This window comes from Petromyzon marinus, chromosome 34 (genome assembly GCF_048934315.1).
Source record: "Petromyzon marinus isolate PM22_M1 ecotype Great Lakes invasive population chromosome 34, UKy_Petmar_22M1.pri1.0, whole genome shotgun sequence".
NCBI classification, from domain to species: Eukaryota; Metazoa; Chordata; class Hyperoartia; order Petromyzontiformes; family Petromyzontidae; genus Petromyzon; species Petromyzon marinus.
Genome location: NC_133700.1, coordinates 604,222 through 627,159, shown reverse-complemented (window position 1 = coordinate 627,159; position 22,938 = coordinate 604,222). Strand labels below are relative to the sequence as shown.

Here is a 22,938-nt window from a genome sequence, read left to right as displayed (position 1 = left end):
TTTGGCATGTTTCATTTACGTGCCGAACCATACTAATTGTCGGGTGGTGGTGGGTTTAATGACACATTTATATTTACACGATCTAACCAAAAACAACTCTATTATATATTTATTTCACGTGTTCGTTAAAGTTCTTAAAGCACTCCGTGATAACTCATCATGAAGAGTGAGTGCGCGTGAACCGTGCGTTAGGCTTCAGTAGCACAAGGAGCTACCGCAGGACTGCTTGGCCGAAATGTGCTTCATTAGCTACCAACTTATCCAGCCCATCGTGTTTAATTAAAACACAAGGCGAGGCCCAATTTGCTCCTTTACACATTTTGGGACATTGACCGAATACGGCCCAGGACGAGGCAATTGCCCGGGTGGAATGGGGCTTAAAAGAAGGTGGCAGTGCGACACCATGGACCAAATAGCAGTAGGTGCGTTATGCACAAAGCCAGGCCGACAATCTATCTTTCGTGGTGGGATGGCCTCGTCAGCTGTTACCATAAAGAACAAATAACTGGTGAGATAGTTGTAAAAACATAGTCTGCTCTGTATAGACCTTAAAAGTCGGAGCAATGTCTAATAGATGGAGATCCTGTTGTCCATGGACCAACGGGTCCAAACATAGGACAGGAAGTGTGATAATACAATCTGCGGTTATAACCTTCGGTTTAAAGAAGGCATGGTGGCAAAGGACCACTTTATAGGTTGAAAACCTGGAAGGGTTCATGACACCATAAAGCGTACAGCTCATAAATATGCACTGCAGATGTGAGAGCTACAAGCAGAAAAATTTGCAATGTAAGGAAGGCAACAGCGATGGTATTGAACAGTTCAAAGAGGGAATCACGCAAGGCATGAAGCACCAATGAGATATCCCAAGGACAGCACCACCGATGCGCCGGTAGATGTTGATAAAAAAGAGGCCTCAACTCAACCTCCGAATCGATGACTGGGCAGTCAGAGTTGTGGTGTCAAAACCACAAAGGAAGGCGGTGATGGTGGCGAGACGGACTCTTGTCAAGAATGCAGTACATCCCGCCTGGAAATCCACAGCGGGTGGTTTAGCACAGCAGCCGGCGGTACCTGTCATGGTGGAATCTGGCAACGCTGGCAATACCTCACAAAAGCCCTCCATTGACATGCTACGTGGAGGAACGACTAGCTATGAAGAGCACAGCTTACGCTGGGAGCATGAGACCCACTAACTCTCCAGACTGTGGGCTTGATAAGACCCAGCTTGGATGGCAGCAAGACGACTCTGTCTAGCAAGTCGCTGTGCTGTGGAAATGGCAGCGGAACTTGGAGCACAGCCAGAGACGGTGACACAAGACTTTCTGCGGAATGTTCTGCAGAACAAGCCTCATTGCTCACAGCTCTCTACGAGCGCTGGAATTTTCTGCCTCAGACGTTGACCAAATGGTTGTACCATATGGCTGCCACAGATGCCACCACATCCATGAGTGGAGGCGTCGGAGTAAACAAAAATCTCCGGCTCGACTTAGCCCAGGGGACACCCCCATCATAAAATGTACTGTCGCTTCCCACCAGAGTAGCTGGAGCTTGGTGTCGAGAGTGAGAGAGGGTTGATGACCCACCCGTAGTCAACCAACACTGCTCACGTCCGATGAGTGGCCACAGAGCAGCCATCGGACGTCTCTGCCACCAGCAGCAGATCGACCAGGTAGGCAAAAGAGCAACCGTGTTCACGAACATCTTGGTGAAGACCTGAGGCAAGGACATCGGTCAAAATAAAATAACTTTGAACCGGAAGTGATTATCCTCAAAAGCGAAGAATAGGAAGCACCAATGTCAACTAGACTTGAACATGTCGGCAGGCGTCTTTCAGGTCAATCGAAGACGACCAATCTCATGGTTGGATCGCCGTCACCACCGACTGAACAAATTCCATCTTAAAATGTTCTGTGACGATCTACTTGTTCAACGCCTTCAAATTGAGAATGGGCCGGAAACCCACCATCTATCTCGGGTACCGCGAACAGACTGCCGTAGAATCTGCGTTGTCGCTGAAGCGGGCGGTGCCGTGATGATGGAATGGATGTCGAGGAGGCGTCGAAGCTTGTCGACAACAAGAGTTGTCGAGCCGCTGACTATAGGAACAGTGGCGACTCGACGTTATTTGCCGGTGGGCGAATAACTTGAAGGGAACTTTGCATTGGCCCCTGATGAGGCACCATATTTAGCAAAAGGAGGTCAGCCAGGTGCCCACAGGCCGACCCGGTGTGGGAGGCTCAGGCTCAGTATCACGTCGACTACCCTGCAGAATTGAGTGGAAATGCAGCTGTGAGGGGAGGAGCCGTTGCGCCTGTCCCAGCAGGCCGGGGTCGTTGTCCATCACCCTTGTTGTACTGTACCTTGGACCACCCCTGATGGGAAGGACCCGCTTGCAGATTAAATTTTCCACAACCACTTCAGGCAGCTGTTTGATGGACTTGCACGAGGCGCAGCCGGCGCCATGCCGCCAGGTGTGAATTTTCCAGGTCTTGATCAATGGACTTGATCACGTAGCGTGCTTCTGAACCGAAGAGTTCCATTCTTCCATGGATTGAATGGCAATTGTCGTATGTGTGGTTAAGGGAACCCGTCGCTTATTGCCGTTGCCACAGGAGTCGACGACCCCACAGCGCTCACCCTAATTCCTCGCACAGACTGCCGTTGAATGCAGACTAAACCGGGCATGGTCGAAGCAGCTGAACCAGCTGGAGTCCCCTGCATGGAGCTATGCCCGATGGAGGCGTGCTGCTGAGGTAAAGACCAAGGCAGTCAACGCCCCAAAGTCCATCCCATGGAAATGTCAGGAAAAGAAACAAGATCGAAACAGTGGACGTCCATCCACTGCCTTTACATGCAATCCACAAGAAAGCACAGTAATCAGGAAAAGCCCCCAGCTGTGGCATTGACTGCAGTGGAGTGATCTTTTGACAAAATCATTAATTACAAATATTATGGTGGCAAAGCCACCAACAGTGACAAAATCACAAATTATTGCCAAACAAGCGGATTCTCACTGAATTTAAAGCTGTGTACTGAAGATCCTGGCAAACCGCAGGTGAAATTATTTTTATCGGAAGAATGTGATGTCGTGGATGATTGACGCCCATCTCATCATTAAAATTCATCATTTATATTTTGGGGGAGGACTGTGAAATTCCATCGAGAGTAGAGATAGTTTTGCTTTTAACCATAACTCCAAAAAAATGTAACCCAACCCATCCAAGCCCAAATCCTAACCTTGCCGACATTAGTAATAACCATCTAAGCCCGAACCACGATCTTGATCAGTCACGATCAATCATTAGTAACAAAGCATGGGGCCACGCATCGTCATTACAGAACCTGACCCACGACTCACCTGTGAACTCCAGGTCTGCCTGGCCCCGCGACCTCCAGGAGCCTGTTTCCATGATCCCCTTGTGGCCCCTGGGGCCCAGTCTCCCCGTGCTTGGACAATGCCTGTAGTGGAGAGGCCACTTCCTGCCCCTCGCCACCGAGCGCCGGAGGCTGGTGATCTTCGACAATGAGGCTGCCCGCAATGGCTCCCTCTTTCGATGCTCGACTGTCCTCTTTGACATCCCCTGCAGCAGCTGAGCTGCCCTCAATCGCCTCCTCTGTGGACACCGGGTTGCTCTCAATCGTCTCTCCTTTCATCTCCAGACTGCCCTCTGTGGCCTCCTCTTTCACCTCCAAGCTGCCCGTCCCACCACCCTCCCCTGGCTGTCCTGCCACTCGCAAGCTGCCACCCAGCACCTCGCCGCCCTGGGTGGCCGTGGCTTGCGCTGGCAGCGGCCTGCTCTGACGCTGCCCTCTCCGTGAGGAAAGCTCCTCGTGGAGGCGGCGCAGCTCCTGCTTGGCGCGCTCCATGTCGTGCCGCGCTCGGCTGCGGCCCACGGCCGCTATTCCGGCTTGCGAGCCCGGGCTCTTCTTCCGAGAGTGCCCCTCCTCCCGACCCCGTGCCCTCTCGGTCTTGCCCTTGGCGTCCGCCCTCGCCTCAGACTTTCCGGCAGCCTTCCCCTCCGTCCGCTCCATTGGGTTCCTTGATCGCCTCTCTGCCCTCTTCTGCTTCGCCTCGCCCTCTGGGGGGTCCCGCAGGGGCCTGCCGGACCCAGTGGGATGCTCCCGGCCTCGTGAGCGACCTTGAGGGCTGTGGCACGTCTCTGTTGCAGCGGCCCCAACACCGTCGGGAATGATCCCAGGAGACTCTTTGCTGGGTCCTGCTGGGGTGATGTCAGCCTGGTATTTAGCCTCCTCTGGCACGGGGTCAGAAATCTCAGCCCGTTCATCTTCAAAAGCTGCCTGATCCTCCCTAACACCGGCCTGATCCTGAGTAATATCCTGATTAATTCCAGCCTGATTCTCCTGAACAGCAGCAGTCTCATCCTCTTCTTTTCCCAGCTCCTCTATAGTGCCTGGCCTTACCTCTTCAGCACGCGCCACATTCTTGCCAACATTTGCCTTCTCCTCTTTAATATAACTCACATCGTCTTTAACATCATCCAGGCTCCTGCTCATCTTTTCACTGCTTGAGTCCACTTCAATTCCCCCGACCCTCACCTCATCGAGGCTCTTCTTCTGCTTCGTATCTTTCTCAGTGTCTTCCTCCCTTGCAGGGCCAGTCTCCTCATCCACAATTGTCCTTACCTCATCCCCCATCTCCTTGTCACAGCTCACCATGACTCGAAAGTCGTATGCCTCCTCCTCTCTACCCATTCCCACTTCATCTTTACCTGCCGCCTCAGCTGCTCCAGACTGCAGTCCCCCCACTCCACCATCCATCTCCTCTTTCAGCTCCGCATCTTTCATTTCAACATCATTCACCTCCCCCTTCAGTTCCAACATCTGCAGCTCCACCTCTTCCCCATTTTTCTTCAGCTTCAGATCTCTCTCCCTTTCCTTCAGCTCCACCTCTTTCAGCTCCATCTCCCTGCTCAATTCCAGCTCCTTCATCTCAATTGTCCTCCTGATCTTCTCCTCCATCTCCTTTCTCGGCTGCAGCTCAACCTCTTTCTTCAAATGCATCTCCCTCTCGGTCACCCTCTCTTTCAGCTCCACTTTCCTAGTCAGCTCCTCCTGCCACTTCTTCCTCTTCAGCTCCATCTCGATCTCCACCTTTTTGTTCACCTCTATCTCCCACTCCCCAATCATCGCCACCTCGTCCTTCATTTCCCTCTCCTGCATCTCTATTCCCATCGACCGGTCTGCCCCACCGGGTCCCCATTTTCCTCCAGATCTCCCAGCGCCCGGCGCCACCTCCGTCTCCGTCCCCCCTCCCGGGGGCCCCGGGCGCCCTCCCGCTGCCGCCGCCACCGCCGCCGCCTCTTGCGCCCGTCCCATCGTCCCCGTGGCCACCCTGGCCAGCGCCCCTGCCTGGCGGGGGCCCACCAGGCTCAGCGACTTGAGGAGAGGCAGTGGGGGGGTGCGTGAGGTCAAGGGGGGCCTGGCGGGGGCCACGGGCCCCGCGGAGCCACGGAGCGCGTGCGCACTGGCTGAGCGGCACAGCACGGGGGGGGAGTCCGGTGGCTCGGCCTCCCCGCTGCTGCTGCTGCCCGGCTGTTGCTGCTGCTGCTGCTGTTTTTGAGGCAACGCCTCGGGGCCCGGGGGCAGCGCCTCGGGGCCCGGGAGCCCCCCCTCGAGGCCTGGGGGCAGCGCCTCGGGGCCCGGGAGCCCCCCCTCGAGGCCCCGCTCCCCGCCCAGTGAGCTCACGCTGTTCTCGGAGTTCTCCAGCAGCTGGTCGTAGGCGCTCGTGGAGCGCGCCAGGGACAGCACCTCAGAATTAAAATCAGAAAATGTATTTATACTGGAGGAGGAATACGATGGGCTATAAAGAGGGTCAGAACGTTACAACAACAAACAATTTTAAAAACACAATTGGCGTGCAAAATATAGGAAATGTAAACAAATCACTTAAAAAAATTATACAAGATAAAACTTTTCTTATTTTAATCCTACCAGGTAAAGTCCTCTGAGCTATTAGCTTCTTTTTCAGAAGCAACCTGGCCACAAATGATAGCTCAACGAAGTGGCTTATCATGTGGACATGATTAGCACCAAATAATCTAAATAATCTATGGTGTGAGAGAAGCTCAACATATGTACATATGCACGTTTCTAAATGTGGAGAACATGCAAACTCCAAACATACAGGCATCAGGGTCGAGATCAAACCCCCCTGACCTCCCGCATACCGGGCGAGGAAGCTAACATTACAACATCTTTTCGCCCATTAAGTAAATAAATAAAGCATATGAGTACCTTCTGGCGGAACGTGGCCTCCCGCACGCGGCTCCACGCCGCTCCCACCTCGGGCCCCCCCCCTGCCTGCCCCCCCCCACCCGGCCCCCCGGGCCCCTCTCGGGGGCCCTCGGGGCCGCAGTCGGCGAAGCGGCGCATGAAGGAGCGCGCGAGCCCCCGGCGCGAGGGCGGGCGCCGCCTCGGGAGGTGCGGGTTGCCCAGGCTCATTCGCTCGCAGCGGTAGAGCTCCAGCTGCGTGTACAGGCGCTTGAGCTCACTCTGCGGGGAGAGTAGGAGAGCAGGGAGAGCGGGGAGAGTGGGGGAGAAGAGAGACAGGTTGAGTGAAAGAAGAGAGGGAAGAGAGGGGAGAGATGGAGAGGGGAGAGGGGAGAGAGATGTAAAAGTGGCGCAAGGCATAGGGTGAGATGTATATAACTTTAAACTCCGTGGCAATGGCCAGAGATGATCTCAGTAAAAGCTCACTGCTGAGATTCATTCCTTCTTCGACAACACGAACAACTCACAGCCTCAACATTGACTCATGGCCTCAGCCTCCTCAGCCACCCCTCGCACCCTCCGCTCCGCCCCGCCCGGCCTGAGGGTCCCCCTCACCGTGAGCTCCTCGGCGTCCAGGTGGTCCCACCAGCCGAGCGAGGCAACGCTGCCGTTGAGGCAGGACGAGGTGGAGCGCCCCAGGCCGTCCAGCTGGTCCTCGTACACCTCCCCGTCGCCCGCCTCGCCGCGCCGCGGTCCCTCGGCCCTGCACAGCTGCACGGGGCCCGCGAGACGCGTTGCGGATCAACTCGCAACCACCACCGCCGCTGCACCGCTGCCGCGCGCACGAGTTGCAATGCTGGAATATGATTCTGCATGTTTAGCCAGTACTTGCCCCGAAAGTCTGTTAATGCTACACGGGGCATTTTTGTCTGAGTGTGTGTGAGCACCTTGGGCAACAGCAGCAGGGCCAGCGTGACGGTGACTGTGAGCTGCGAGTGGATGAAGAACATGATGAACGTCCAGTCGGGGTGCAGCGAGGCCGACAGCCAGAACCTGGTCACACTCACACACAACGCACCAACACAGAGACCTTGACAGATGTTTGAGGTGAGCGCTGTTTGCGAGGAGCACCTACGAAGGCCATCACCATGCCCTGCCACCTTGTCTCCCTAGTGGCAATGTTGGCACACCACACCCAGTACGCATTTGAGGCTAAGCACACACTCAGAGACGCACAAGCGTCTCTTGTGAGGACGATATTGACTCCACGGCACAGCGGGCAAGGGCCTGAAGCCGGATCACCCCTTCATTGGTCCTGAAGTCGCCATCCCCGGTGTGCTACATCTCAATCCCTCTGGCACCTCTCCCACCTTTTGCTCGACGTTTCTCATTTGAGAGTGAACCCGGTCTCGGCGTCTCTATCCGCGTTTCCTCTCCTACTATCCCACGCTGGTTTGAACGTTTCCCTGTCGGGGTTTTCCGAAAATCTCTGCTCATTAAATATCTCTCAACTGCTGTGGTGATATTCTTCGGTTATGACTTGGCCTGAAATAATTTTATTAGATTTTTCATTGTTTATTTGCTGCTGGAGGCGATGGCAGGAAAGCGGGGAGCGGGGCGAGAGACAGCGACCCTCCACCGATTTATGGATCCGCTGCGTTGATCCCCACGGGGACAGTGCGAGCGGCCAAACTCAGCGGCGATGCTAGTGCCAGTGGCGTCAAGAACAAATGGAGACTCATGCTACAAGCTTCGCTCATGTGCAGCACTGCCACCGTCTCATCGCTCTGCGGACACGAGGTGAGCAGGCGAGAGGCGAAAAGACTGGCGGAGGAACAGCTGGAATGATCACCACCATCGGGTGCAATGAGGTGTGAGGCTGGGTGATATTGCTTTTGTCATCGACGGTGATCTGTGTGTGTATCCGTGTGTGTGTCGGCTTTCATAGATGCTAAGAGGACTTTACCCATACGGGGAAACTTTGTCTCCATGTTAAAAGACCTTCATGTTAATGACATAATTATTAAGGACCTTGGTGATGGTGGGCAGGCTGCGTGGCTTGAAGTCGCAGCCATTCTCTGTTCCCTTCGGGCTGGGAAAAGGATGTCCTCTGGCCCCTACATTACTTAACATATTTTTTTTACCAGATAGTTCGAAAAGTTTTCCATGGCTGTACCAAAGAGATTTCCATCTGGTACAAATACAATGGGAGGTTGATAGATGCTCAGGTGTGGTCAAAGGTTGGCTCCTTATTGGTCAACCATATTATGTATGCTGATAATCAGGTAATTGCTGCTCACTCTGAGAAGGAGTTGGAGGCTGGGAATTTACCGTCAGCCCCAACAAAACTAAGCACCTACCTGATTATTTTGTGTCATCAAAGGCCCCTTCCCTCAACGACCCGTGAATGACGGGGAAATTGTGGACAGAGATTAGAGAAATGTTCGTACTTATTGCAGTGTGCTTAGGACCAGCTCCGGTTTGGTAGCCAAATCAATGGAGCAGCATTATCTTTTCATCAGATACGTAATGCTGTGTGGAAGCTACCAGGCCTGTTGCTCCATACAAAGCTCCAGGTTTTGTGGGCCATAGTTATGCCCTCCCTTCTCTATGCTTGTGAAACGTGGAGCCCTCTAAACATTCAGGCTGGCATGCCTATGATATCCATCCTGGGTTTAACCAGACTGGATTATGTCAGGAGCTCCCAGATCCTTGAAAGTTGTGGACACAGTCCCATCAATGAGCTCCTCTGGCAGGCGAAGCTGCGTTGGGTGAGTCATGTATTCCGCATACTCAGCCACCGCATGGCCGCATAGAGGAGGCTAAACGGGTGTGGCACGTGCAAGAAAAAAGATGGACTGATGTCGTACAAGAAGGATTTGGAGCTGATTGAACTTGCCAATGACTGGTACCAGGAGTGTCAAGACCGGCCTCTGTCCAAGAGGTTTGTGAAGGACGCAGCAACAATGGAGGAGCGACGCTCACAACAATTACGAAAGTGCCGGGCGGCTAAAACGTAGAAAGTTGGCACAGTGGAGAGCACATTTGGTGCATTTTACAGTCATCTTAGTCAACCTATGGCACCTCGGTCTGTTCCATGACCTCCTGCCAGCGGGCCATCGACACTTCACGTTGCCTCAAAGTAATGCACCTAGCATGGCACAAGTGCTGTGGTGACGTCACCATCACTTAGTGGCGAACGGCGGTTGTTGATGCTGTCGTGTGTGAGGTCGACTCAGCCTCAAAAGAGCACCTGGTGTGATGTGTAAACATCGCCACTAGGCAGACAAAGGAGGCCGGGCATGTTGCTGGCCACCCACATCTTCATGTGCCGGGCTTCATACAGTACAGTAGGTGCTACTTGATAACAGCACTTGCGCAAAGTGCAGTGAAGGTTATACCGGGGATCTTTGTCTTGTGAGTGAGTGTGAGTGAATGTGAGTGAGTGAGAGTGAATGTGAGTGAGTGAGTGAGAGTGAATGTGTGGATGTAGTGCGGCGAGGAGAGGGGTGGGCATGTGCACCGCGTCACGTGGAAGGCGAGCGACACGAGCGCCTCGTTGCACAGCGCCAGCGCCAGGAAGCTCGGCTCGTGGAACGCGGAGGGGACGCGGCGCGCTGCGCGGCACAGGTGCAGGCTCCACACGGTCAGCAGTAGCTCGGCTAGTGTCCACGTGCATACACACGCGCACACACACGCATACACATGCACACACACAACAAGAACAACCGCCATTCGCCACTAAGTGGCGGTGACGTCACCACGAGCACACATCACCACGAGCACACACGCGCACACACACACAAATATAAATATTCCCCGTGTAGCCTTGAACAGGCTGTTGCGGGAAGTATTCTTCGCGAGTAGCACCTATGAAGGCCGGCATGGCATAGCACCTATGAGGGAATGGTGTGGCCAGTACCACGGTTTCCGATATTCGTCACCAACGTTGGCTCCGAGTGAGGATCGAACTCGAGCACAAGTGCTCATTCAAAGATCACTGGTGCACGTGTCCAGTGAATGTAGAACGCCCACAGTTGGGCCAACATTCACTGGGTGCATCTGCCAGCGTTCAGCACCACACAGCTATCCACACATTAACTGGGACACCAGTGAACTTTGTGACACCACTGCTGTTATTGATGAACTCGTGCCCATCTGAACAAGCACAAAGAGACTGGGTGAAAGTGGAGAGTAACTCGCTGTCACCAAAGGCGACCGCTGCGAAGCGGACGCGGAAGAGGCTGGAGCGTCTTTGGAAGAAAACTGTTTGCGAGACTGTCTTACTTACAGAGCCGCCTGAAGATCTGCCCACCTACTCATTATTAAGGTTCGCAGATCATTATATGGTCTGTGCGTCAGTACTTGCGACATTCTTTGCCAATAAAACAGTGGCGATCAAGACAGCAGTTTCTAACTTGAAGGCAACGCATTCTCCCGGTCTGCCATCTGAACTTGATCAACCTGGAACCAATGCAAAACTCGAATCAGACGTCGGTGGCAGAGGTGTTGATATTCATCAAACGGCTGCCAAATAAGACATCGCTGCTCGAATACATCCACACGTCAATTCTCAAATCATGCTCGGAAGTGCTCGGGCTGTTGATTGTCCAACTGGCAAATCTTTCGTGAAGCGAGGGCTGTTTCCCAGACCGGTTCAAATGGCGTAGGTAACACCGCTCCTGAAAAAGTTTGGCTTGAGCTAGAGTGACCCCAAAAACTATAGGCCGACCTCAAACCTGAGTACGATTTCAAAGGTCGTAGACCGCCTTTGTCTGAAACAGTTACGTCCCTGTGTCGCTGCAATCTGCAGATCCAACCCGTTGCAGTTGGCATATCAGAAGTTCCACAGCACTGAGACGGCTCTACTAAAGATCACTGATGACCTCTACAAGATCATGGATGACCGGTAGGCTGCAATGTTTGTTGGCCTCGATCTCTCAGGCGCCTTCAACATCATCGACCACGAGACACTCATCAGGCAGCGAAGGTCAAGAGTCGGTGTATCGGGCACAGCACTGGGTGGATTGAGTCATGGTCGATCAGTTCGTTAAGCTGGGTAACGAACAGTCATCGCCTATGCCGTGCCCAGTTGGCGAACCATAGGGGTCCATCCTTGGGCCCTTCCGATTTTCAACGTACGTCCATCCGATCGTTGATGTCATCTCATCGCCTGACATCAAGTTCAATCAATATGCTGTGAGTGGTACATGTGTGGTTTGCACAAAAAGAAATGTGGCTTAATCCAGGGAAATCAGAAGATCTGCTGGTTGGTACTCAGGCTCAGGTGAAAACATTTGTGGGAGAATCAGGTGTGGCAGTCGCAGACTTCAGGATACATTTTTCTACGCGGATCTAAAGAGCCTCGGTACCATACTCGATCAGAACATGTCGTTTGAACACCACGTGCAAAACCTAGCCAGGTCCAGAAATTAAAATATCAGGGCTCTACGACACATTCGACCACTATTGAGTTGTGACATAGCCAACATGGTGGCATGTCGCATAGTATCGACAACGTTCGATTATTGCAACTCACTACTCTATGGGAAGTCTGGCATAAACCATTACCAAGTTGCAGCGTGTACAATATTTTTTGGCACGTGTTGCGATGGGTACTGCAAGATCCGGCCATGTACATCCAGTGCTCGCTGAGCTGCATTGGTTTCTGGTTGCCTAACGAATACGTTATGTCACACTAATTACACACGAAGTGCTTGCCACAAATTAACCACAATACCTTGCTGATCTCGTCAAGGAGCATAAACCATCATGCAAACTCTGGCAATCCTCACAGTGGCATTTAGCTAACCATCGAGCAAAGACGGTCACTGCATTGCGCACTTTCAGAAGCCCTTTTTCTTTCCTTCCAACATTTGGAAGCCAATGGAGCTATGCACTATTAAGTCAAAATTTAACATTAATTTCTTTAGAACTGCTTTTTTTGTTTAGTTTGATGTCCTTCCCCCGCACCTCCGATTAGCACGGTTGGCTACGTACGGTGCGAAAGAAGTTCAACGTACATATGTACGTACATACACAACAACAACTCAACACAGAATAGGCGACGTTTCAGGCAATGGCGCTACTTCATAGCACACGAGGCACCAGAGAGACAGCACGAGCCCCGTCAGGTGCCGTACACGCCGACTGGCACCTCCGATATGCGCGCGCGTCCACCCGTTCCTCACCCAGGCCCAGCATGAGGTCCCAGCCATCCAGGAGGCACGTGAGGAAGGGGCCCCCGTTGGCCGTGTGCCCACGGCCGACAAGAGGCAGCTCGCGCGCCAGGTTCTCCCACGCGGCCAGCGTCCACGCGGCCAGGAACCACGCGGGCGGCAGCAGCAGCGCGGCGAGGCGGCGCGCCACGCCGGCCCACGGGCACCCGGGTCGCGGGCGCTCCGACACGCGCTCCACAAACACCTCCAGCAGCCTGGCTCGTGGGGCGGGGCAAGTGGGGCAAATGGGGGTGGGCGGCAGGGCACGTGGGGGATATGCGGAGGAACGCACGTGGGGTGAGGGGGGGGGCACAGGGGATACATAGGGGTGCACACGGAAGGACACAGAGGACAAATAAGGGGCGCACGGGGGGTACACAGGGGGCACACGGCGGACACATGTGTGGGGGGGGGCACGGGTGAGGGGATATGGAGGGCACATTGGGGCGGCACGGGGGGACACAGTGAGACGTGAGGGGCACACAGGGGGGACACGGTGGGCACACGGAGGTCTGAGTGCAGAGATGCGTGTGTCGGGCATGCAGAGCGTGTGATGCACCCATCCATCAGTGGGCTGACAGAGGGTGCACACGTGCATTGCGTCCATCCACGCGGCCGCGTGACGTGTTGCAACTCTCCCCGAGGAGCTTTACAGGCACGGCCGCTGGGTCCTCAATGGCATGAGGGGAGGAAGAGTGGGCCAGGGGGAGTGGGTGGGGTGCCGGACCTCCACATCTTGAGCGCGATGGTGCCGTAGACAATGCAGAAGCCCAGCACTCGCACCCAGCGCAGCAGGATGCAGCGAAACGCGCTCGGCTCGAAGAACACGATGAACACCTGCGTGGGACCACACAGACAAAGGGCCCCCATGTAGCATTTAACAGACTGTTGGGTCGAATTCTGTTAGCGAGCACCTATGAAGGCCGGCACGGCACACGATGGGGTGATGTGGTCAACACCACATCTGAGTTGACTAAGGGGAACGCCCAAAACAGGTTCGGATAATCGTCACCGGTGCAGGTCGTGAGCGAGATTGTAACTTGGGTCGCTGGGTTCATAGTGCAACGCGTTAACTGTTGCACTACCGCTTTCCACACACACACACACAAAGGTGGCATGACCACCATTACCACTATACACCGCTAATGGTGCTGATGTCACGGTTCGTGAAGTGCCGTGGTCGGCTTGGGCCCTGCTGCCAGGAGTGGAACGAGGCCCCCTGTCCAATTCCACCCTCCCTCTTCGTAGTTCGGCTCCTAGGCCCCTCTGGTCTTGGCGCAGTTGCACCGCCTGCGCACGACTAGACAGCTACCACACCAGCCACGAGTGTATTCTCCGCAAGGCTTGTGTCATGTGTCATTGAAAAATGTTGATACTCCTACTGATACTCCTGCTGGTATGGAGTGACTCATGCTGCCAGCTATGGCAATAAAGTTTGGTCGTAGATGTTATGTAAATCGTTTATTGTTAAATTTGAATCACAATTCCTACGATCACTGTTACATTGATTTTATAGCTTTATTTTGGTGATTTCGAAAACGTTTTGGTTTAGCCATATTTGTTTGTTGCAGTACAGAGTTAGACTGATAACTTTAATATAAATTGTCTTATGGTTGTTTTTGTTTGACTTGCATCCCACTGGGATTTTTGCACACAGCATTGATATACGGTGCTTTTTCTGTAAGATTTTGCTGTTTTTTCCTGGATTTTTCTGTTTGCGCGTAGTCACTTTAAGATGTTTTCTTGTTCATGTTTTGTTTGTTGCGGTTGCACCAGATTCAAGAGCCGCATGGCTCACAGGGCTATACTAAATAAATGAAACTGAAATGTCATCTGGATGCCGCCGCAGACACAGAGAGAGAGAGACACTCAGAGGGACTGACCCAGGCACTGTGGGTCGAAATGATTATAAATATATACACGGAAGTCCCTCGGTTAACATTTTTAATCCATTCCATAAAAACAATGGCTAACCGAAATAACTTAATCGAATTCATTTATAAGTTGAAACAATAAGCAAAAAAGACTGAATCTGCAAGAGAGCTGTTGTTTCCACTGCCACAACAGAAAACGTAATGTCAACAAAGCCAAGTCGAGGTCTAAACGCTCATAAATGGGCGTCGCTGATTGGCCGAGGGCGTGGCTCAGCCCTACTTATGAGTGCTCGGATTGGTCGAAATTGGCAACCGTATGCATAACGTACCGTTCGTCAACATTTTTAAGTTAGTCAAAACCATGGGGTCCTATGGGAGGCGAAACGTTAACCGGAAAACCGTTAACCGATTTCACTGTTAACCGAGGGGCTACTTTATACACTAAATAATTTTGCCTGAAAAATCCTGTGAGATGGAACATCTCATTCGCGAGGGAGTCCAGGGAGAAGTTCCACTTGCGACTGGGAGGTCATGGGTCGCGCAGGGCCGGGAAAACCCCCACTGCTCACCAAATGACCATGACATGCACTTTAAAATGTTCACCTGACCCTGGCTGGGGATGCCAATTAGACGCTCATTAAGGCAATTAGCCAGGACCCCACAAGAATAGCGTCAGTGACGTTAAAGTGATCTCCCGTGTAAAATATCCAGGCAAACGACTCAACGGGATCGTCTGCGTAACAAATCAAATAAATCTAGATTTAAAGCTTTCGTGACTGCAGGAATCCATACTCTTTGGTTCTTTCGGTAAAGTCACGTAGGTAGAAAAAAAATGTAAACAAATCACAACGATTCGATCAAATAAACTCCTGAAATCGATTGCGTGCGCCTGCGACCACAACGCGGAGCATGCATGGTCTCTGTCTCATCTCGGCAGCTAAGCAGAGGTTGAGCCTGGATAGCTGCTCAGATGGGCGACCACCACCGTGCATAACAGGTGCTATAGGCTGCTACTGCTGCAGGGCTACTTGGCGGACAGCAGAAGGCAGCGCAACTACATATATTGCTGTACCGTACTCCTATGATTCAGGCCTTCACCAAACTTCCACCGTGCCTTCATGGCCACCGTCCAGCCCCTGCAGTTGCGTGTCGAGACACGTGATCTCTGCGTGATTCACCAACCCCACTTCAAGTCACTGGGCTATAGTGTCTTGAGGTTCATAATGCCGTGCTGCGCACACAGTGGCGCGCGCCAGCAGCGTAGCACTGTGGAGGTAGCGAGGGTTCGTGGACCACACACAGATTGGTGAAACTCCCTCCCGTCCTGTGGGTGTCGAGGCCCCGATCTCCTTCCTGGCTTGCGGCCAGGGAAGGATTATGGCAGCACAGCAGGTGGGTTCACTTCCACCTGGGGTTTGAGTGGGGGAAGGGGGTGGGGGGAGAGCGTGATCCACTTACAGGGAAGTAGAGGAGGAAGGCCCCGAAAAGAATCACCTCGAGCAGCACGACGCCCGACGAGCGGATGCTCTGTGGGATCAGCACCATCATCTCAACACCATCATCATCAGCAACATTATCATCATCAGCAAGATTATCGTCAGTAACATCACAATCAGCAACATCAGTAACATCTTCAGCAGTACCATCAGCAGCAGCATCATCAGTAACATAATCAGGAACATCATCATCAGCAACATTAGTAACATTGTCATCAGTATATTCAGCATCACCGTGATCAGCAGCATCGTCGACCGCAGCATCATCAACACCATCAACACCATCATCATTATGAGCAACACTATTACTGTTATTGCCATCATCACCAGGAACATCATCAAAAATATGATTGTGATCATCATAATCATCAGTCCTCATGTGATCCATATCAACATGACCCACCATCACCATGATCAGTTCCACCAGTCTTTGCCAGATGTGTTTGTGTAATGACTCCAGACGTTAACTTTAGAGGTTTCTTTATTTCACGTTGTCGTGAGATAATGCCGACGTGGAGATCGTATGACCGAGCAGACCGTGATGACTTCAAGACAGTGACGACGTGAAGACAGCGACGATGGCCCGAGTCCCTCTCCGCAGACCACGAACATCCCTTCTTGCCCTGCTTTTATCCTCGAGGATTCTCAGGGGGAATTCCCCCAGCTGTCTCTTTTGGACACTCTGGGGGATTTCCCAACCAAGGACCTCTGGGGAATTTCTCAACCAAGACCCTCCAGACTCGCTGGCACCTTGTCTTAGCATCCAGCCTCGCTGACACCCTGTCTTCACCTCGAGACTTACTGACACTGTCTTTATATTTGTAGGACATTATCAATAGGCCAGGGCTCGGGATTGTTTTTCTTGTTTTTGGAGTCTTTGACACTTCTCACAATCATTAAGGGCCTTCATGATGGTGGGCAGGCCCGGGTAAAGCTACGTGGCCAGGAGTCAGAGCCATTCTCTGACAGGGATATCCTCTGGCGTCCACATTATTTAACATATTTTTCAACCACGTAGTTCGAGAAGCCTTCCATGGCTGTACTAGAGGAATTTCCATCTGGTACAGATACAATGGGAGGCTGATCGATGCCTAGGTGCAGTCAAGGGCTGGCTGCCTATTGGTCAACCATGTAATTCTTTCTCACTCTGAGGAGTTAGATGCACTGCTGCTGAACGTGGAGCATGCAACTAAGAGGTGGGTTTTTACCATCAGCCCCACCAAAACTAAGCACCTGCCTGGATATTTTGTACCATCAGACACTTCCACCCCCTCAACTCCCCATGCGTGATGGGATAGTTGTGGAGAGAGTGGAGAAGCTTCCGTACCTGGGCAGTGTGCTTATGGCAAGCTCCGGTTCTGGCAGCAGATGTCTCACTCCGAATCAGTTGAGCAGCATTTTCGTTTCATCAGCTGCATCATGCTTTGTGTAAGCTACCTGGTCTGTCGCTCCACACGAAGCTTCGGGTCTTCTCGATCACAGTTACTGTATGCCTTCTGCAATCTATGCTTGGGAAACGTGGATGCATTAAGGCTAGCCTCCCTATCATCCATCCTGGGTTTAACCAGGCTGGATTGTGTGAGCTCACACATTCTTGAGATCTGGAGTCCCATCAGGGAGCTCCTCCAACAGGCAAGACTATGTTGCCCAGCCACCACAAGCCGAAGCAGCTTCTGTTTGGCTGGTTAGAGGGAGCTAAATGGGCACAGCTCGGGCTATAGAGGAGATGGGCTGATTTGGTACAGGAGGATGTGGAGCTGTTTGGACTTTCCGAAGACTGGTAATAGCGGTGCCAATATCGGCTTGCATGTAGTGAGAGTGTACGTGCCTTGCGCTCCCGCAGGCTGTAAGTGAGCGGCATGGCTGCAAGCGCGAGCCCCATTGCTCCGAGCTGCACGAGGAGCAGCGCGAGGCGCAGGGGCCGCGCGGCGCGTGGGGTCACACAGTGGCCCGAGCGCGGTGCGCAGCATGATGGCCCACAGCGCACACACGGGCCCCCTGCAGCAGCCACACGGGAAAAGGGACAGGAAACACGGAGTGGGCGTAGGAGACACAAGTGGGGGTAGGAGACACGGGGTGGGGTAGAAGACACGGAGTGGGGTAGGAGACAACGAGGTGGGGGTAGGAGACACAGGGTAGAGGAAGGAGAGACGAGTTAACCGCAGGAGACGCAGGGAGTGGAGAGCAGGAGATATGGTGAGTGTGGTGCGTCACGAAGTGTCTGCTGCACTGAAACCACCCATCAACTAGTCAACCCGGTCTGTGCACAGTATTTGTGACGTTCTTCATCAATAAAAATAGTGACGCTCAAGACGGCAGTTTCTAACCTGAAGGCAACGCAATCTCTCGGTCTGCCATCTGAGTTTGATCAACCTGGACTCAATGCAAAACTTGAGACCCTGGCACCAACGTCGGTGGCAGAGGTGTCGATGTTCATTGCACGGCTGCCAAATAAGGCATCGCCGCTTGATTACATCCACACGTCGATTCTCAAATCATGCTCAGACGCACTTGCGCCGCTGATTGTCCACCTGGAAAATCTTTCATTTAGCGAGGGGGCTGTTTCCCAGACCGGTTCAAAATGGCGCAGGTAACATCGCTCATGAAAAAAATTGTCTTGAGCCATAGTGACCCCACAAACTATCGCCCAATCTCAAACCTGAGTACGATTTTAAACGTCATTAAGTGCCTGTGTCTCAAGCGGTTACTTCCCCACGTCTCTGTGAATGGCTGATTCAACCCCTTGCAATCGGCATACCGGAACTTACACAGCACTGAGACGAGTCTACTAAAGATCACTCATGACCTCTACAAGATCATGGATGACCAGTGGGCTGTAGCGTTGGTTAGCCTTGATCTCTCAGGCGCCTTCAACACCGACAACTATGAGATACTCATCAGTTGGCTAAGGTCAAGGTTCGGTGTATCGGGCACAGCACAAGGGTGGATTGAATCATACCTATATGGTCGATCACAGTTCGTCAACCTGGGTGTCAAACATTCATCGCCTATGCCATGCCGAGTTGGCGTAGCACAGGGGTCCGTATCTCCGATCGCCGATATCATCTGATCTCATGAAATCAAGTTCCATCAATATGCCGATGATAAACAATTGTACTCCACAGTACAATGATTTGGACAGCCTTTATAACCTCGAAGATTGCACCCCAGCGGTGCACATGCAGTTTTCACGAAACGAGATGCTCCTTCATCCAGAAAGATCGGAGGTTCTGTTGGTTGGCACTGACAAAAAAAATAGTGGGATGATCAGGTGTGGTGGTCGCAGACTCCAGGATTCAGTTTTCTGCTCAACTACTTGGCCACATGCAAAATATAGTCAGGTCCTATATTTTTCATATCAGGTGTCTACGACTCATTCGACCACTCACTATTCAGTCATGATATAGCCAACACGCTGGCGTGTAGCATCGTATTGACAAGGCTCTACAGGAAGTCTGCACAAAATATTACCAAGCTGTAGCATGTACAAAATTCTTTAGCACGTGTCGTGACGGGTACTGCAAGATCTGACCATGTCCATCCAGTGCGTCAAGGAGCATAAACGATCATGCGAACTACGGACATCTTCGCAGCGGATTTTGGCTAGCCATCGAACAAAGACTGCCACTGCATCGCGGGTGTTCAGCTATGCTTCTGCAACCGTCTGGAACGCTCTTCCTTCTGATATAAGTGTAGTGTGGGTTTCACGAGAGTGGAGACGGACGGTTAGAGGCAACACCTTTATTAACAATGGCTACAATACAGCACATAGCGAACCCTAACACCTGAAGGGGTAACGGCCCCTTCACCTATGGAGGTACCAACTCCGGACTGACGTGCCCTACTACTGGGGCTACGGTCTCTGGGTCCTCCGGCTAAGGGTGACCTAGGGGAGGCTATTCTGACTTGACCTAGCCAAGGTACAGGTCCCGACCACTGGGCCGCTCAGACCCGGCCCTTACAAGGACGGCGGGTCAGGGGAGTGCCAGGGTCCTGGCTAGCTGGTCTTCAGTCTTCAACTGGCTGTCCAGAGGTCTAGCTTTTATATAGCTCTGGAGGCGTGCCCATCCCCGGCCACGCCTCCCTTCCAGAGACTTCCAAGGGGGGTCCCGGGGGATCCCAGCACACCCCGCAGCCCCCCCTTGCCTCGGAGTTGGGGAATCTAGCGGCCCCTATCCCGGTCCGAGGTATTGCCCCTGGTGGACCCCGTCTGCAACTGCATGTAAGTAGCACGACCCATTTAGTATATATGTAGAGGAGTAATATGGGGACGTAACGTCATGTGCGCTGGACGGGGGCGATGATGTCATGGGATGTGACGTCATGCGCGCTGGGCGGGGGCGATGACGTCATGGGACGTGACGTCATGCGCGCAGGGCGGGGCGATAACATCATGTCTCCTCTAGGTACTTAAGGGGGACCCCGTGACGAAAGCGGGGTCACTGTGAGAGCCCGGAATAGAGAACGGTTGAAGAGGAGCCGCCAGGGGTAGGGCTCAAGGAGTCTGGAGAGAAGCCAGCGATAGGCATAGGAGGTGCTGCTCTCCCCGGTCGGTGGGTGTTGGCTGAACCCCCCGATCCGACTCGAGGGAGAGAGCCCTGGAGCTAGCCGAGCTAGTTACAGACAGAGTGCAGGGTCGTGTGAAGGACCCAGTATAGGACCCCTACCCTTGGGGAAGTTATCTAAATCCTTAATAAATAACCGGCGCAAGCCCTTACTTGAAGACCTGCCTCCGCATCGTCATTTGCACCTCAAAATATATATAGCCCTATTTACAGCACTACATAAGCAAGCCAATGGAGCTATGCACTTTTAAATCTCGATTGAAAACGAATTTCTTTAGAACTTCGTTTTTTGTTTAGTTTGTTGTCCTTCCCCCACACCTCCGATTATCAGGGTTGGCTACATATGGTGCAAAATCATTTCAACATACAGACGTTATAAGGACAGCCACAGCCCAAGGTCGTTGATAGTGGCGACAGCTACAGGACACTGCAGCTACATAGAGATGCATAGGTTGCATAGAGGTACATAGAGTTACATAGAGAAACATAGTTACAAAGAGTTGTACAATTACATGGAGATCTATAGTTATATAGAGTTGCATAGAGATTCATAGAGTTACATAAGAGATGTATAGCGTTACATAAAGATATATCAAGATACATAGAGACCAGTAGAATTATTCATACTCTCAGACCACAGCCTAAGTCGATTAGTAGTGGTGGCAATTGCATTAGATCGCAGGGTGGAGGGAATATGCAAACTATCACGAACAGCAACACATTATTTACACAACAAACAGTGCACGTGGGTTTGGTTGATCACGCAGTAGGAGTTGGTGGATGATGCGTGAGAGGTTGGTGGATCACGTGGATGGGGTTGGTGGATCACGTGGGTGGGGTTGGTGGATCACGTGGGTGGGGTTCGTGGATCACGTGGGTGGGGTCGGTGGATCACGTGGTAGGTGTTGATGGCTCACGTGGGTGGGGTTGGTGGATCATGCGCGAGGGGTTGGTGGATCACATCGGTGGGGTTGGTGGATCACGCGGAGCTGTCGTGCTGTGCTGCCTGTGGGGAGCGGCACTCACTGGCAGGGCCATCCCTGGCAGTGTGGTTGGGCCGGTAGAAGCCCGGGAGACACACGCACTCGTAGCCCTCCAGGCGGAACCCAAGGCCCTTCAAGGGGACGCACTACAGGAGGGAGGAGAGTGGAGACAGGTACGGGGCGTGGGGTCGGACAGAGAGCCGATGTGGTGTTACCGGGCTAAGGGTATAAGGGATCTTCATCATTACAATCACTGTCCCTGCTCCGGTAAACATGGGTGGCAGTGCAGTTGTGATACTCGTGCCTCACAGCAAAAAGGTTCTGAGTTTGATTACCGACTCTGGCGCATTTCTGTGCGGAGTGTGTATGTTCTCCCCCTGTTCTGTATTGGTTTCCTCCGGGTTCTCCGATTTCCTCCCATAGCTAAAAAACACAATGTCACCGGTAGTGGCCGAAACATCACCAATACTGAACATTACCTGCAAATAACTGAAAGAGGGATCACATAGAGCAGCAGGAATATTGCCCCTGTACAGCGAAAATTTGGCAGGACACTCCTGAAAAAAAAGTCTTGAGAATCAGCAACGCTTTCCTGGGTGAACACAAGTCTACATACGTTTACAATAACAAAAACTTCCCTTTGCTAATAAGTGGCGGTGACGTCACGACGACACTTGTGCCATGCTAGGTTCGCTTTGAGGCCACGTGGAGTGTTGAAAGCTCGCTGCTGGCAGGTCACAGAACAGACCCAGGTGCCATTGGTTGTCTGACTGAGATGACTGGCAAATGCACCAACTATGCTCCTCACTGTACCATTATTCTGCGTTGTAGTTACTCGGCGCTCTGCTTGTCATGAGCATCACTCCTCTGCCCTATGTTGTTGCTGGAGGGTGGCTCCCTAGCAGTGTCCTTCACGAACCTCCTCCACAGAGGCTGATCTTAAAACCGCTGGTACCAGTCATCAGCAAGTCCAATCAGCTCCACATACTTCTGTGCCACATCACTCCATCTCTTCTCTAGCGTGTGCCGTGCCCATTTAGCCCCATTTATCCAGCCAAACAGAAGCTGCTTCGGCATGATGTGGCTGGGCACGCAGGCTAAATGACCCAGCCAACAGAGTCTCGCTTGATTTGAAGCTTTCGTGACTGCAAGGATTCATACTCTTTGGTTTTATTCGGTAAAGTCACGTAGGTAAAATAAAATAAAATCAAAGAAAACAATTAAATCACAACGTTTCGGAGGCAACACAAGCTTCCGTCTTCAGGTGGAATAGTCACAGCAGAAAATCTTTGTGAAGTACTTAACATCTTCTTTGGTTCTTTCGGTAAAGTCACGTAGAATGAGAATAAAATAATAAATTGATAAAATAAAATAACACAATCAAATTCTCACGACGTTTCGGCCACAACACAAGCGGCCTTCATCAGGTAAAGGGACGAGACTGTCTGGAGGACAGCGCTGGAGCGAACACAGCCAAGCTCAGACCGCGACCTTTAAGCTGTTTGAGAAGAAACAGAGCGCCTTGACAAAGGAATTAGCATAGAATTTAGCATTGAAATAGCTGAGTG

At 52.4% G+C, this 22,938-nt stretch overlaps 1 protein-coding gene across 1 annotated transcript in view; it reads right to left on the bottom strand.

Moving 5' to 3' along the window:
• LOC116948553 (uncharacterized) overlaps nt 1-22,938 on the bottom strand; it is a 41,731-nt gene that overhangs the window by 7,018 nt on the left and 11,775 nt on the right. The window contains exons 3-12 of the mRNA XM_032965317.2: nt 21,414-21,516; nt 17,651-17,820; nt 15,785-15,853; nt 13,180-13,289; nt 12,426-12,667; nt 9,758-9,896; nt 7,182-7,287; nt 6,850-7,005; nt 6,259-6,516; nt 3,362-5,772 (exon numbers count right to left, since the gene is read on the bottom strand). Of these exons, the coding sequence (XP_032821208.2) occupies nt 3,362-5,772; nt 6,259-6,516; nt 6,850-7,005; nt 7,182-7,287; nt 9,758-9,896; nt 12,426-12,667; nt 13,180-13,289; nt 15,785-15,853; nt 17,651-17,820; nt 21,414-21,516 (3,764 nt within the window). The remainder of the gene's footprint in view (nt 1-3,361; nt 5,773-6,258; nt 6,517-6,849; nt 7,006-7,181; nt 7,288-9,757; nt 9,897-12,425; nt 12,668-13,179; nt 13,290-15,784; nt 15,854-17,650; nt 17,821-21,413; nt 21,517-22,938) is intronic.